This window comes from Poecilia formosa, unplaced genomic scaffold (genome assembly GCF_000485575.1).
Source record: "Poecilia formosa unplaced genomic scaffold, Poecilia_formosa-5.1.2 Scaffold765, whole genome shotgun sequence".
Classification (NCBI taxonomy): domain Eukaryota; kingdom Metazoa; phylum Chordata; class Actinopteri; order Cyprinodontiformes; family Poeciliidae; genus Poecilia; species Poecilia formosa.
The window spans coordinates 75,082-90,809 of NW_006800704.1; the positions used below are offsets into that span (position 1 = coordinate 75,082).

Here is a 15,728-nt window from a genome sequence, read left to right on the forward strand (position 1 = left end):
AAAACAGTGAAAATAACAATCCTGACAGTTTTGAGAGATTTTAAACATTACCTGGAATTTATGGTGACAACAATAAATCAGAATTCTCATCATGAAAAAAATTATCACGATAAATGATAAACGATACAATGGCTCTTTTTATCTTTTAAGTTTTGGAGTCCTTGCTCTTACAACATATACCTCTATTAATTACACATTAGTTAACTCTGTTAACTAATTATGTAATTTCTGGATCAAATTAAAAGTGGCCACAATATTTTCTTATGTTTCTCGTTCACATGAAATACATTTAAGTTTGTTGTTGTAATGTAAGAAAATGTAAAAAAAAAAAATCCAAAAGGTTTGAATACTGCAGTGACATACTTTATATTTGCATGGATCTGACAAAACAAGCACAAACTGAGTTTTTTTAAAATTATTTGGGTAAATTGAAGCTCAAATGGTTACGAAGCATACCTCATTTTTTAATACTGTGAATCGTGTCAAGGGTTTGGTGAAACCAGAAAGTCTGGGGGAATTTCTGGGTCCCTGCACAATCTGGAATTTGAGTTTAGTATATTCCAGATCTGGACAAGAATTAAAAAAATAATAATAATAGAGAAAAATAGTATGATGTATTGCTGCTTCCTTGTGTCCTACCTTCTTTCTTCATTTTTTAAAATCCATCCTTGGTTTGTTCCTTATTTGTTCTTTTAGTTCTTTGTTCCTGTTTTACCATATGTGGAAGAGTAAAAAAGAAATTAACACCATAATTCCCAGCCCCTCAATATTAAAAAATAGTTTTGATTAGTTTAGTGAATTAAACAGCCCAGAAGGCAAAACCCATATAGAGGTTTTCACAAATTGAAACTTGTCTTAAAAAAATAATATTGCCAGGTTATGATTTTCCTTTTGATTAAACTTTTTTCTACTTTATTTATTCTTGAAGTGCAGCAGAAATGTATACACTACAAATGCAAAACATTTTCTGAGTTTGGTTTTATTTTTGGGTGGAAAATCATTTGACATCATCTCCCAGATTAATTTAAAAAATAATTTAAAAAAATACATATCACACTTACAGATGGATATTTTGCCCATATGTCACCATTTGTAGAAAAGTAAAAAAGAAATTGGCACCATAATTTCCAGTTGTTTTTTTTTAAATTACAGTTTCCATTCATTTTATTTTAGGTTTAGCGAATTGAACTGTGTGTTTTTATTCTTTTGCCTTTTAATTAAAGTTGTTTGTACATTACTTATCCCTTAATAAAGTGCATCAGTATTTTATACACTACAAATACAGAGTTTATTTTACAGCTTGATTTTATTTTTGGGTACAAAATCATCTGACATCATCTCCCAGATTAATTTTTAGAAAATATCACAAAAGTGTATATTTGGCCCTTATCTGTAGAAAAGCAAAAAAAAAAAAATTAGCATCCTAATTTCCACCTCCTGAATGTAAAATAAAAATTACAGTTTGCATTTGTTGTAGTTGATTTGTTTGCAAAATAAACAAGTAAACATCGGTTGTATAATTCACTCCTCCAGTAGGACTGCAGCTCCGCCCGCCGGCTTCGTCACAAACAGACTTTGTTTCTCCATCGCCGCTCTGCGCGGGTCCGGCGTGTAGTAAGCATCTCTGACAGCTCGGAGGAAAGATGCCGCCTTCTCGCTGGTAACCATGGAAACGGCACAGCCTCCCCAGCCCGCTCCGGTCAACCTGGAGCCGACGGCTCCCGACTTCCTGCAACCAGAAGAAACAACGAAGAGTTGGTACTACAGCGCAGCTTTCAGCGCCATTAATCTTTATGAAAAATCAATGTGAGAGAGATACTGTTTTATTGAACTGAAAGAGGTTTTACTGAGTCAGTCGCTTGCAGTGGTAAAAGCTGAAATCAATAGCTGGACCTGTGTGTGTGTGTGTGTGTGTGTGTGTGAGAGAGAGCAAATTGATCATGCTAGCTGTAAAACACAGGGCAGTAAAAATAAAAATGCACACTTACGATTTTTGTAAAAGGAACTAGGTATACAGTAACTCAGTAAATTACAATAAAAAGTTTGCCTTTTTTGTTCATGAAGTCAAAAAGAAAAACTGATATTGATTACACACAGTTTCAAAGTTTGACCACAAGGTGGCACTAGAGGTACATGAGTTCAGCTGAAGGAGTTTATTTGTTGCTTAGTTTACAGATTATTTTTTAGGAAGTCTTCAAACTCCTAAATGACACTAAGGACAAAGTTTTTTTAATGCTGTGTCCTACAATAGGGACAGAAAACTAAAAGAAAGGAATTCTGGCATTTTTTTCCTCAAAATTCTGATTTTAACCAGAGAATTCTGACTTTTGATGTCAGAAAATTAATGTCAAACTTTTGAAATTTAAGACAGAATCTTTTTTAATAATCCATATGTGTTGCCCCAAATCTCTATGCAATAAATCAGATATGAAAAAAACAAAAGCATATGATTATTCTATATATTTATTTAGAAGTCCAATAGATTCAGAGTTTTCGTTTTATGATCCAAAACAACCCCTAAAAATTGAACTTCATTTACTAGAATCATCTATTGACATTATAATAGAATCAAATATTTTTCAGCTACCAAATTCATGAATTTTTATTTTATTCCAGTTTATTTATTTAAAAATGTCTTTTTTTGTGTTGGTTTGTCTTCCTGTACTCACAGACAGATGTCCACCAGCTGGTCCAGTTCTGGGCAGCTGCACTCGTACTGGTCTCTGCAGCTCGCATGGCTCTGGTTCATCAGCTCTCCCAGCAGCGCTATGGATCCTGCAGCTCCAGCGTCGCAAATGCTTTTAAACCTCATCACGCGTTCAGCTTCACCGTACACATGCTTGGCTCGCTGGTGAAGCTTGAAGTTTGTTACTGAGAAACAAATAGAAAAAAAAAACAACTTAAAATTAATCATTTTAATGGTCTGATTTAGAAAAATCCACAGTTTTGTGGGGTTAAATATAATTTTCCATTTTTTTTAATATACAGAACAAACTGTGATATTGAGTCATTTTAAGTGTGACCCAACTTAATTGTTGTTTAATATTGAAAATAGGGCTGGGCAATATCATAATGAATTCAATTTCCGATTTTAATCACATTTTCTCAATGAAAAATCTTCAGAATCAGACATTTTGATTAATTGACAAAATAATTGATTACTAAAATAATCACTAACTGCAGCCCTAAATGGCTGATTTGTGAGCAACATTACTGGATACTGGTTGCTTCAATTATACCAAAGATGTTTGACTAAATCGGGTGACTTCACTCCAGATTGTGCAGATGTGTTCAGTTACCCACCATGCTGAGTGTTAGCGCTCAGCAGCTCTGTGCACATCTGCTCGGTGGAGATGCCCAGAACTTTACATATCTCCTCACAACTGTACGGCTCAGGATGCAGCACCTCGTCCACCAGGGCCAGCATCTCCTCCAGGGAGGCCTTCAGCTCCGTCTGAACCTGAGAAAGCTTCATCAACCTGCTTGGATCCAGACCTCGAGCCTTCGCCAACATCTGCGCCAAACATTTAACATACCATGAAGTTGTGTAAACTAGGGATGTAAGCAATCAATCAAATAACTATTAATTATTTATTAGATTTTTTTTTCCATTCGATTAACTAATAATGTCCGCTAGACATTCTTTCAGCGTTGCAGTTTAGCCGCCATCCAGCAGAGGGCGCCGCTGGTCATCCTTAAGCGGAGCCCTTGCTACAGAATTAAAGATGGCGGCGACCATGCCGTAACTGGAAAGGAAAGCGGTCGAAAACAGAGTCTGCTGTTGAACGCTAGCTGCGCTTTAAGCAGTGCTGTTTTGAAATATTAACACCTGCCAAGCTTCTTTAGTTGTCAACTTAAGAATAGCGGTCATTCAGTCGAGCTGCATGACAGAACAGCGTCAGCTTTTCGACCAATAGTTAATGATTTGCTATGAACCTATAGCTCAGAAAAATTGCAAAAATAATGGCAAATGACGTAAGGAATATAAGCGCGGTTTATTTTGAGGGCTTTCTAAGTGCAATAATGTGAGAAAAACACTTTTGTGTTAGCATTTAGCAAAGCTAACACAGAAAGTTAACATATAATAATGTGCTTCTTTTTGAAAAATGTAGTTCTTCATGTTATGGAAAGTTAGTCGGTCCAGTTGATACAAGAGTAGCCACTTTTAAAGTAGCTAATCGCTAGTCGATAGATGAGAGCAATCAACTTCAGATTAACTCATTAATCGATAACTTGCATCCCTGGTAGGTTGTTACTATATTAGATCAGTGTTTCCCAATCTAAAATGCATATTTTAGATTTTTCCCTGCTTCCACACACCCCATTCAGAGTATTCAGCCTGTTGACCAGACATCAACTGAAACCATGTGTGCTGAAGCAGGGAAATGCCTAAAATACTGTAAGATTACAAATTCAGGATGAAAGAAAGCAATGCTTTTTTCAGCTTGTTTCAGCTTCAGATGCACCTTTGTTGCAATCCGACATTCCACCACCCGGATGTTGTAGTGAGAAGAAGCAGCTTTGTTCATCTCAACACAGCAGTTGGAGATCACAAACACGGCCCCGTCTGGGAGCTGGACATCGGTGGCCCTCAGAGGCTGGAACTCTATCAGCTTCGCCTGATAAGTGGTTGAAATTCTGTCATTTCAATAAACATTAACCATCTGAATGTAGAAACATCGCAGTGGTGGGGAAAAAAACAGCTTCATACAGTTCCCTTCTCTGCCAGGAATGAAATGGACTGGTCCATGCCTCCTCCCTCTGTCCCGATGTAGCGCTCACTTTTGGTGCATATCTCAGCCAGATCCACCTTTAGGGGAGATTACAGAGGACTAAAACAGAGTAAAGAAGCAATAAACACTCATAAACGCTCCACAAAATACTTCCTTACATTGAGGAATGGAAAGGCAAGCGCACAAAGGGATTGTCTTAATTTGATGGATAATTTTCTTGGGTTTTTGCCCCCCACTTAAGAACTTCTTTGCCCCAGCATTCATAGCTTTTGAAATTTTGATTTCTGATTTTTTATTTATTTTTTTTGCATTAAACTACAAATTTAATATATTTTATTGGGAATTTGTTGGCAGGAACAACACAAAGCACTGGAAAATGATAAATTATCCCAGTTAATGCGACGATAAATGATAATACTGTTGTTTTGAGAACATTTTCAAACTACAGCAAGTTTTTTTTGTTTTGTTTTGTTTTTACCTTAGAAAGAGATTTCTGGTTCGCCTCCATCGTTAAGAGGCCAGAACAGCAAACTAAGGCACTTGAACTGGACAGACCAGAACTGGGAGGAATGGTTCCATCAACAACACAAGACATTCCAGCTAGACGACCGATCCCAAACTTCTCCTGGAGAAAATAAAATCAGATCAAGATAAAATACTGTAGGATAGTGAAAGAACATTACATTTAATAACTACACAATACAGTTAAAAAAGAAAGTTTACAGAATAAATTTTCTTCTCACTGTCTGAAGTTAAAGCCGATCAAACTTTCTTTGTTTCAGGTCAGTTAGAATAATCAAACTTATTTAGCAAATATAAATTATATAAAATAGGGTAAAAATAGATCTAGAAGTGCGCCTCCATTTAACCAGAAGTTTTCAAAGCCATGAAAGCATCATTGATCATTGCATAAAATAAATAACAAGCATTCTGTATATAAAATTCTGGTTTTAGTGATGAATCTTACAAATTATTTCTCTCATTATTTTGTCATTTAGCAAACAGAAATAATTTTGCTAATTCTAACTGACCTAAAACAAGAGAAGTTTAACGTCAGCCATTGAAAAAAGAAGATGTATGGCTTTTTTATTCAACCGTTTTTGCTTTAAATCATATTTATTTTAGCCACGGTTTTACCTGGATACCTTTGACTCCACAGAGAAAATAATAATACCACTTTGGATTTTCTCTGTCTATGACGATGTCCTCTGAGCAGGACACTTTAAAATCCCTGCAAATAAACAAAAAGCCTTTAAAAAAACTTAAAGCAGCACCGATATTTTTGAAAATCCTTAATTAAAGTTGCAAAAATATAAAATAAAAGTGCAGTAATTGTTGGCGTCTTACTGGTACTGAGGATTTGTGTTTGCCAGCTGGATCGTTCCGGAGTTGTTCACAGACACGGCGGCCAGGATGTTCTGCTCGATGGCCATCGGCAGGACTGAGTATCCACAGTAGTCAATGTGTTCGCCTGGTGAAAAATAATAACTTACAATTAATCTGAAATAATTCAATTGTTTTGGAACTTCTGGTTCCATATTTTAGCTACTCGAGTTCTATAATACTAGAAATACCCCTATCTAAAATCTCTGATTAGTTATCCAAAGTATTTAGGTGTTTGTTAAATTTCTTTAAGGTTTTAACTTTTTACTTTTGTGTCAGACTAAAACTGCTTTGACAATTGTAACCAATTTAATCGACTTAGTAAACAGAGTCCAACTTTGTCTCATTCAATTTAATTATAAATCCAATGTTTCATTGAAAAATTGTTCTAGAAAGTATTTATTACATGTCATACATTTATATTTTTATTTCGTAAAAAGTAAAACAAAATTCACTCATATCTTTGACTTTCCACTTCATAGTTATGTACCATTACATATTATGTTAAATAAAAATCAAATGAACAAATTAAATGTACAACAAATAAAAAAATACTGGGAGTACCGTGTTAGTACTTTCATAATGTATAGAAAAACCTCAGCAGTTTAACATGTTAAATTTGGTTTAATGGGTTTAGACAACCTCATTTAGTGACACAGAACAATCTGAATATAAAAAAGGGAACAAAATTGACATGTAGTAAAACTTCAAGGTGGTCAAAGTCTGAAATGACCTTTTAAGTTATTAAATTACCTATTAGATTTACCCTTCCAGGTGCACATGCATAGAAGAGAGGAGATTCTCCAAACTTTGCTTCAAAATGATCCTTCAAGTTTTTCAGCCTGCGCATGAAGAAAATAAAAAAAAAATTGGTAAGCATGCATTGCTCATTTCAACACCGGACAATCGGTCCCATTCATTGCTTCTCACCTTTCATTGGAAGTTATCTCAATCTTCAGTTTGGGTGGATTAGATGCCATGTTTACTTGATCAGAGATTACTTGGTTTTTAATCAGTTTCTTGTCGAAGTTCTCACTCACACAGCAGCCTGACTGCTGTCAGCTGACTGTCCCACAGAAATCCCGGATATGAAACCGCTGACCTCCGATATGCTGAAGCCACATTTACTCATTCCATTTAGCTGCTGTTTGATTAGGGAGCTGACTCAGGAACAGCTGCAGAGCCAAGACGCGGAAATGGAAAGAGAAATGACCTACACTGGCCACCGTAGAAAGCGAAGCGACTTCAAACTGGACATTTCAGCATTATTTTATTAATAACCTCCAGTCTGAAGTAATTTCTGAAAGAATAATGAGTAAGTATTCCTAGTATACAGGTTATAATATGGCGAGCCCAATAAAGACTATAATTCAAGATTATTTTAGGCCAAATATTTTTAGTTTTATGATTTATTTGAGTTTGTTACTTACTACTGATCATAAGAAAAGAAAATATCTGTTATCTAAAAAAACATGGAATGATAAAATAAAACTATTCGCTCTCGGAGCGTGTATGGAGCCAACTATCAGTACAACATACCAAGAACTACCCTACCCATAATTCCAGTAAAGCTGTTACTATGGAGACGTTGCTAACCTAGACTATTCCCGGAATTAGAAAGAGAACAAAAACATTTCTGGCGTGTCTGTTCGACTAAGTGGACGTAATTTTAATGACTAAACCAGTGAAATAACAGAATTTATGCTTCGTCATGAAACTGCATAAAGTTTTTGGGCAGCATTTTTCTTTTTTCCTGTTTACATCCGCGAGGGTTTGGCGCTGCTAATGCGCGCGAGTTTTCAAAGAGGGGGAGTCGACGTCACGCGTATGTTCAACAAGCTAGTTAGCTGGCTAACTACTGTTAGCTTCTGATTTTAGAGTTTACTCCCCGGAGAACTGCTCGGAAAGTTTTGTTAAACTCTGCACTAGCAAAAATAATCGCCGTCTACAGATACCGTTCTATGTGAAAAGGTTTTATGCTTTTGTTAATGTAAAAAAGCAACTAAGTTTTTTTTAAATCGCTGCTTTATAATGTAAACAGCAGCATGCTCAACACTCAACACTCTACAACATCTTGGATGAGCTACTAAAAGGAACTTCCAAGTTTTTTACCCCTTCCACTTGGTAAGTTATTAATATACATATCTGCTTGTGACAACAAAAATTCAATTTAACATACATTTTACTTATCTTTTAAGTTAACGCCTGACTACACTGCTGCAGCGTACCGAGCTGACCAGACTGTTTACTCTTCTTTCCAAGCAGGCAGTGCAACATGTCCATTGATTTTGACAGCGCTGCCCTTCAGACTCAACATGAGGAAGATGAATACGACCAGGAGGACTACGCCAGAGAACAAGAGGTGCAAAACATAGCATGTCACAGTGTTAAAGGACCTATTTTCCTCAGCTTAATATTCGGCTCTTTCTACCATGGCTATTTATTTGGATCTACAAATTTAAATACATACGATAACTGCATCTAATTGTTTTTTTTTTTTTTTATTCTGTCTTAATGACATTAAATGACTATACATTTCCAGGTTTAGGTCAGTTAGCAGCATCAGTATAAAAGTTCATATCAAAAAAGTTTTTAACATGTTAAAAACAAGATTAACAATAACAACAATAATAGCAATAATAATAATATACTACTATAACAGAAAAATACTGCAGTTATTAGAAATAAAAATATTGGATTCGCGATCCCAGGGATGTGCAACTGAGTCGGATCACTTTTTATTTGGTCATAATGGCTACCATTACATCCGGAGAAATTGGGTGGAAACTATAAAGGTTTATAGCACCGTTCCTGCTTGAAGTACGGAGTTGGCAACATCGTTGCTTTGGGCAAGAGAGACTGGTAGACTTTTTAAAACAGATGGTGTTGTATGGAAAAGACGATGCTGAAGCGGTATTCAAGATATCAGTCAGTAACTCAAGCTTGGCAACAGTAAATGTACTCCACATGTTGTTGAAGCTTCTTTTACATGAATTACTGCATCTGTGCAGCCAGTCCAGTCACCATGTGGCTCTGCTGAGGTGTTAAGGAAGTCTGGGTTGCTTTTATGATGGTTTTCAGTTAATCTGCATCATTGGGTCTGCTGTCATCCAGTCAAACACACTGGTATCATCAACACCTTTGATTTTGGCAGTGTGAGAAGGCTGTCCTGGTACATAAAACTGAAGTGTATTGAGATAAAAAATTAGATAAAATTGTGCAAAGAACAATTAGAGAAAGTGAAAGTTGGCCTGTCATGATAAGAAATTTTGCTGGACAATAAATTGTCCCAGAAGTTATTGCAATAAACGATAATACTGGTGTTTTGAGACCATTTTCAAGTAATAAAATCTAATATAAGTAATATTTAACACTGGAACTGGAAGACATTTTAAATATACAAAATAAATAATAGAAAAAAAACTTCAGATTAAAACATGAATTACCTATGTAGTCAAAATGTTCCTTCAAAAGAGTTTGAGGGAAAGTTTAGGCCAAAACACCAGACCACAGGCTTTTGTCCTCCAGGTTTTGGTAAGAGAGAAAAATGATAAATCATGCAAATAGAAATGATTGAGCTCATCTTTATTTATCATGCGATTAATTAATTGATTTATTGCTACCGGCCTAACAGGGAGAGCTGTCCACTGCTGTTGGATTGTGATTGTAAATGATAAATCTACCAGGTTGTTCTCTGCTGTTTGTAGACGCAGTAAAGTGTTCATTGTTTGAATGTCACAAATCACAGCCACCCTCTGACAGGCCCACCTCCACTTAGCTGTTCACACCCACAATCTGTTAGTCCATGTGTCTGAGCTATTATTGGCTCGGTGGAGAGGCCTCCTTCCAGGTGTGTCCCGCTGAAACTCGCTCTGCCCTGCAGCCTCCCTACTTTCTCCTTCCTCTGAGTCGATTCGTTTCCACTCTTGACCCCATTTGAGCTCGAGTTAGGAGGGAAGAAATGTTGCTGAGCTGCTTGCTGATTAGATTTAAAACTAACTTCTTCCCTCCGAGTTCATTTTATTTTATCAATTCGTAGTAACCTACTTATTACACACAACTGGTCAAGGGGAACTCGTTTGCTGCCAGTAACTGGAATGTTTCTGCTCCAGTTAACCCTGCTATATGTTTTTTTTCTGAACAATGGAGGTCTTTGGGAGCGAAACGCAGTGATGTCACAGGAAGCCGACGACATGCCGGGCGCACTTTGAATGTTTCACACAGGAGGTCATCTCCGCAAATGTATTAGGATATGTTGGTGGTATAGATGGAAGCGGAGGATTTTTTATAGATGTGTAATTGTGGTGATATGGGTCCGTCGGTCGTGGACAGAGTCGAGGATCTGAGGAATATTCAGGAATCTTTGTGGGAAGTAAGTCCAGCAGGTTCTGCTCGTTTCTGAAAGCCTGTTTACTGACACAAAACTTTCTCAGCTTTTTTAAAGGTGCAAAAATGTATAAATAAGGCAGGCATTTTATTACTGATTCAAGTAAAAATGTGCACATTTGAAAACCTCTGGTTAGTTAGTTGAACGACTATCATTTCAAAACAAATAAATTTTTTTAGTTTAGTTTCAGAATCTTCATAAAACATTTAGGAAGATCAGAAAATACCTTCTGTCACTTATGAGAAAACAAACAAAGTGCCGCCTCGCCTTGCTGCTTCTCACGTCGTCATTGATCGGCTCTCTGTGTTATTTCTTTACACTGTGTTAGTTTATAACTTTGTTGCTGAGCAACCTTGCTGACTAATCTCCATGTGTCGTGTCTCTGCAGCTGCACAAGCTGCTCACCGACTTACCAGATGACATGCTGGAAGACAGCAGAGACTCCTCCTCCCCTGAGCTGGAGTGCTCTACCTACAGCAATAAAAACACCGGCAGCAGGTAGCGCGTGTTTCTGTTCACCCATCAGTCCAGTCTGGAGACTTTAAGAAGTGGTTGAAAGTGATTTTGTTTTCTCTCAGCCCTCAGACGAAGTGGAACCAGGATTGGTCTGATCATTCGCATCCAACCTCTCACACACAGGTTGTCTTACTTTGTGTTTGTATTAAATCTACGACCGAAACGATTAATCGCGATGAATCAATTATTCAAATAATCGTCAAATCAGTAATTGATTACTTGTTAACAAACATTTTGCATTTAATATGGAGATATTTATAGATGTGTTCTACCCAAATCTCCTCAGGTCGCAGTTTTAGCTTCACCTGATTCAAATTCTATAAATAAAAATCTGCTATTAAGCACCTTTTGCTACCAAATTATGTCAATCATGTCAAGTCAAGAAAGAGCTGAGCTTTTCACATGTTGATGTTAGAAGTATTTGTTTTAGCTGCAGATTCATCCTGTGCTACAAATGATCAAACGTTTGCTGAAGCAAATCTGTTATTGCATTTTAGGCAATAAATGTTCATTTTGTTGTATAAAAAAAGGAACTAAATTATTTATTTGCTTCTTTTCTTGTATTTGTAATACTGTATGAAAAATACATAAGTGAACAAATTAAAAATCTGCCAGTTTTGCTATCTGATTAATCCATGACTAAAATAATTGTTGGTTGCAGCCCTAATTAGATCATTTCTGTCCAATATTCAAAGTAAATAAAAGAAAAACAGATCAGTAACACTGTTACTGTTTCTCTGAAGGCCTACGAAGTCGACTACAATCACGGCTCGCCTGATGGGTATGCGTACGAGGACGGACATGCTAACGGACACCTGCCTCACAGTCTGCCTCCCGGCTGGGACCAGGGTCGTCACTTTGCTCAGGAAAATCGAACAAACATGGACTCGGATGAATATGCAGAGACCGGGGATTATTCTGCAGAGTGTGACCCACGGTTGTTCCCTGACGGCACCAGAAGCAATCTGGATTATAACGGCGACGGAGGCTACAGGAGTCCGCAGTGCCAAGGCGACAACAACACCAGAAACCATTTCCAAGTGAGTTATCCACCTTTGTCTGGAGAAATCCTGAAGTTTTTGTTTTTAGTTCCATGTGCGTTAATAAACAGTTTTTCTGTGTTTTGATCCTCAGAAGTTAACCGCTGGACCAAGTGACCATGGCAACAATCAGTTCAAGGTCAATTTTAACCCTCAGCATCCAGCCCACCAGCCAAAACTGTTAAACCCTCATAGTGCTCAGCAAAAAGATCAATTTGAACAGCTGCAGAGGGAATTTCTTGATTCGACCCAACGTAAGTTTCAGTGATCTGTGTTTTGATGTTGCATTAAAGAACTGCTGGTTTTATTGTCTTGTTTTTTTCTTTTTGAAGTTTTAATGTTGGTGAAATGCTGAGGATTGAAAAGCCTTACCAACTAATAGCCTACCGTATTTTCTGGACTATAAGGCGACCTTAAGACCCTTTAATTTTATTAAAAAAAAACGACAGATGCCTTACAATCCGGAGTATTTTAAAAATACTGCTTTTATTAAAACTGTGAATAATTTGGGGATTCAAATGTCTGTGGCGTTTCAGAAACTGCAGACAAGGAGCAGGTCGCGCAGCTGCAGGTGTTAAACAAAGCTCAGCAGAGGCAAATCGAAGACCTGGAGCGGAAACTGGAGGATTCACGCCGAAATATGAGATACATCGAGCATCAGTTTGCAATCGTCAAAGGTTAGTTTCACTCTGTTTGTCTGCACACTATGAAAATAACCACATACATGAGAGCCTGCTGTTATTTTTAACAGATGAAAAAGATGGCCTGGCGGTAAGTTTCAGGGAGTCGAGTCGATTGATTGAAGAAGCGAAGAAAGGAGAAACTCAGATGCAAAACAAACTGAAGGCTCTGGAGCAGCAGGTCCAGATCCTGAAAGAGAAAGACCAGGAGGTAAACGTTTCAACGACGCTGTTTCACCTCTTCATCCCTACTGCTTATTGCTTAGTTTATTTGCTAGTCTTCCATCAACAATCATTAAACTGTACAACAATGTATTAGGATCATTGTAGATAGAAAAAAGGAGTACATTTTTGCCAAAAAACTCTGAAATTTCAGAAATTTTCTTTAAAAAAATTCTGAGGTTCAAAATTGAAAATCTGCTTGAAAAAATTCAAAATTTAAAAATGTCTGAAGTTAATCTCAGAACTTTTTCTGAGATTAACTTTTGAGATTTTCTGAAAAAATCTAAAAAAAACAAACAAAAAAAACAATGAGATTTCAAGAAAATTTCTGAGGTTTTTTTTTGTTGTTGCAGAAATGTACTCCTTTTTTCTGCCTGCAGTGGCCCTAATATGCTGTCATAAAACTGATAATGTTGTCATTTAAAATTGCTTTATGTAGCATTTGTAAACTGCTGTTGAAAACAATACCTTCGATATGCAGAAATAATGCACATTAAGTAATTTAAGCTGATGTTCTTCCTTCCTTTGCTTTAAATATTCTGTCATTGAAATCATTTGCTGAATAAATCAGGTGTTCTGCTTAAAGCCGAAGCGTTTCGTGTTGCAGAACATGAAGAAGCTGAAGGTTGCTGACGCTGCAGTGGACAGCATGAAGCAGCAGATGCTGGAGCTTTGCCGCTCTGACACGCTGTCCAGAGCGCGGCAGCAGCACGACAGAGACCTCGCTGTCATGAAGGAGCAGCACGACGCGGCGCTGCTGGCCGTGCAGCAAAAACTCGACTCCACCTCCCAGGCTTTGAACGACCAGGTCAGTAATTTTATTTGGAACAATTTATTCATCAACGGTTTGTGCAGAAACATCATAAGTGTGGTTTTTGTGTTGCTCTTGTTTGCTTTCCTGCTTCTAGGTTGATGTTAGTCAGAAGTTGCAGCAGCAAGTTCAGCAGCTGGAGTGCCAGAGAGAAGAAGAGCAGCTGGAGAGAGCCAGAATCGTCAATTCTCTGAGCCAGCGCCTCGAAGAGAGTCAGCAACAATGTGCCAAGCTGCTGCAGACGAGTCAGTAACGAGTCCAGATATGTGCTGGGAAAAGTATTTACACCCTCACAGATTTCCTTCGTTTTCTTCTGAGACATTTTGCAGAAAATGTCTTGGATCGTCAAATACCTTTTGATATCAGACAAAGATAACATGTAAATACAAAATGAGGTTATCAAATTATGATTTTACTCATTAAGAAAAAGTCATTGCCCCACTTTCCTTGTTAAATTGTGAATTTGCTGTGATTTTTTATTTTTATTTTTTATGAAAACTGAGTTCAGTGTCAGTCGCCACATCCAGGCCCAATTACTGCCTGACTTCAACAAAACCCGTCTGACAGCATGAAGTAGGCTAGAAGACCTCTTAGACCAACACATCACGCTCTGATCCAGAGAAATTCAGAATCAAAGTTGAAATACACTGCAAAAACGCAAAATATAACTACACTGGAAATGAGACTAACTTCGAGGATTCAGACTAGTTCTATAGGCAGATAAATTAACCTGTAAACATGGGAAAAATGTTATAAACTAAATAATCTGCCAATGAAACAACACTTTGATCAATATTAAGGACATATTTACTTAAAACAAACTCCTTTATCTTGTTGAAACGTTACTTTTAACTTAGTTTGTCTTATTTCAAGTTTACTGAGACTAGACCAACAATTCTTGGTAAGATTTTGTGTTTTTGCAGTGTAATCGTTAACTAGATTATAAAGACTCCAAAAAAGGTAATTTGCTGAAAGAACCAGATGATTAAATGGAAAATCTGTAGAATGTGTAAATTTTTAATGGAACTAATTGATTAGTCGTCAGAAATAATCATTAGTTGCAGCCAAGTGAAGTTAATTCTGCAAAAAAAGAAATTTATACACACCAACTTGACTTATTGCTAGTTACTGGAAACATCAATGTTGTTCCCTGAACCATTAAAAATGAGTAAATACTTTGTCACAGTGCTGTATGTATTAAATATCAGGCATTTGCTGAACCTGATGTGGTTAGTTACTCTTTTGTTTTAGTTGTTCAGTAATTTTGCTTGTTTTTCTTCAGATTCTGTTCAGGAAATGAGTCAAATGCAGATCAAACTACAACAAGCTCAGTCAGCCAAGACACTGAGCGAAAACATAAACAAAGTTTTACAGGTGTGCTTTCCATTTACTTTATTTTCTTACTACTAAATTACTGTTAAATGTTCTCCAGAGACAGGGCTGTGCAAACCTGTCAACCTAAACCTGTTTTTGTTCACCTGAAAGGAGGACATGGCTGAACTGAAGGAGCAGATTACGCTGTATGAGTCTGCCCTGAAACACGGCGCCATAGCGTTTGACCTCAGTAACGACTGGGAGAACCAGCTGTCTGAATCCTGCATGGATCTGGGATTAAAGAAACCCGAAAGGAAGAACGGAACAGTTCACAGGTAGGCTGCGATCACTGGGATTTTACGCTGCCTCAGAGGTTAACACAGGGTTTCCTGAAACCCGTTAGAATTACTTGAATTTCAAGTAAAGTGCTTGATATTCAAACTGCAGTTTTGTAATAAACATTAGATGAAAAGCAAAATTAGGAAAACATAATTTACAGTTGAAACCTGGTATTTTTTTTTTAACAAAAAAAGAGATTTTTTATGACTATCTGAAGTTAAATGAAACTAAACTTCACTTGTTTTAGATTAGTTAGAATTCCAAAATGATTTGTATTTACTAAATGCCAGAAAACCTATCAAA

General features: G+C 37.0%; 2 protein-coding genes across 4 annotated transcripts in view; one reads left to right on the forward strand and one right to left on the reverse strand.

Annotated features, from left to right (window-relative positions):
- Positions 1 to 148: 148 nt before the first annotated feature.
- Positions 149 to 8,312, reverse strand: galk2 (galactokinase 2). Of its 2 annotated transcripts, XM_016666668.1 has the most exons (11): positions 8,296 to 8,312; positions 7,047 to 7,291; positions 6,870 to 6,958; positions 6,081 to 6,204; positions 5,871 to 5,964; positions 5,212 to 5,358; positions 4,712 to 4,810; positions 4,467 to 4,619; positions 3,304 to 3,514; positions 2,670 to 2,871; positions 149 to 1,729 (listed from the first exon to the last, which is right to left on the reverse strand). In XM_016666668.1, exons 2-11 carry the CDS (start codon positions 7,094 to 7,096, stop codon positions 1,522 to 1,524), a joined length of 1,377 nt encoding a protein of 458 aa, XP_016522154.1. In that variant the 5' UTR covers positions 7,097 to 7,291; positions 8,296 to 8,312; the 3' UTR covers positions 149 to 1,521. The 2 variants fall into 2 exon arrangements, with proteins under 2 accessions (XP_016522154.1, XP_007543175.1); XM_007543113.2 differs by lacking the exon at positions 8,296 to 8,312 and having other exon boundaries at positions 7,047 to 7,359.
- Positions 7,628 to 15,728, forward strand: part of cep152 (centrosomal protein 152) — an 18,051-nt gene continuing 9,950 nt past the window's right edge. Inside the window, exons 1-12 of one of the 2 annotated variants that reach the window (XM_007543114.2) lie at positions 7,628 to 8,240; positions 8,379 to 8,478; positions 10,892 to 11,001; positions 11,082 to 11,142; positions 11,763 to 12,059; positions 12,154 to 12,313; positions 12,596 to 12,736; positions 12,811 to 12,950; positions 13,569 to 13,769; positions 13,870 to 14,017; positions 15,055 to 15,146; positions 15,258 to 15,421. In XM_007543114.2, the coding sequence (XP_007543176.1) occupies positions 8,392 to 8,478; positions 10,892 to 11,001; positions 11,082 to 11,142; positions 11,763 to 12,059; positions 12,154 to 12,313; positions 12,596 to 12,736; positions 12,811 to 12,950; positions 13,569 to 13,769; positions 13,870 to 14,017; positions 15,055 to 15,146; positions 15,258 to 15,421 (1,601 nt within the window). In that variant the 5' untranslated portion in view covers positions 7,628 to 8,240; positions 8,379 to 8,391. The remainder of the gene's footprint in view (positions 8,241 to 8,378; positions 8,479 to 10,891; positions 11,002 to 11,081; positions 11,143 to 11,762; positions 12,060 to 12,153; positions 12,314 to 12,595; positions 12,737 to 12,810; positions 12,951 to 13,568; positions 13,770 to 13,869; positions 14,018 to 15,054; positions 15,147 to 15,257; positions 15,422 to 15,728) is intronic. The other variant, XM_016666664.1, reaches the window with a different exon arrangement.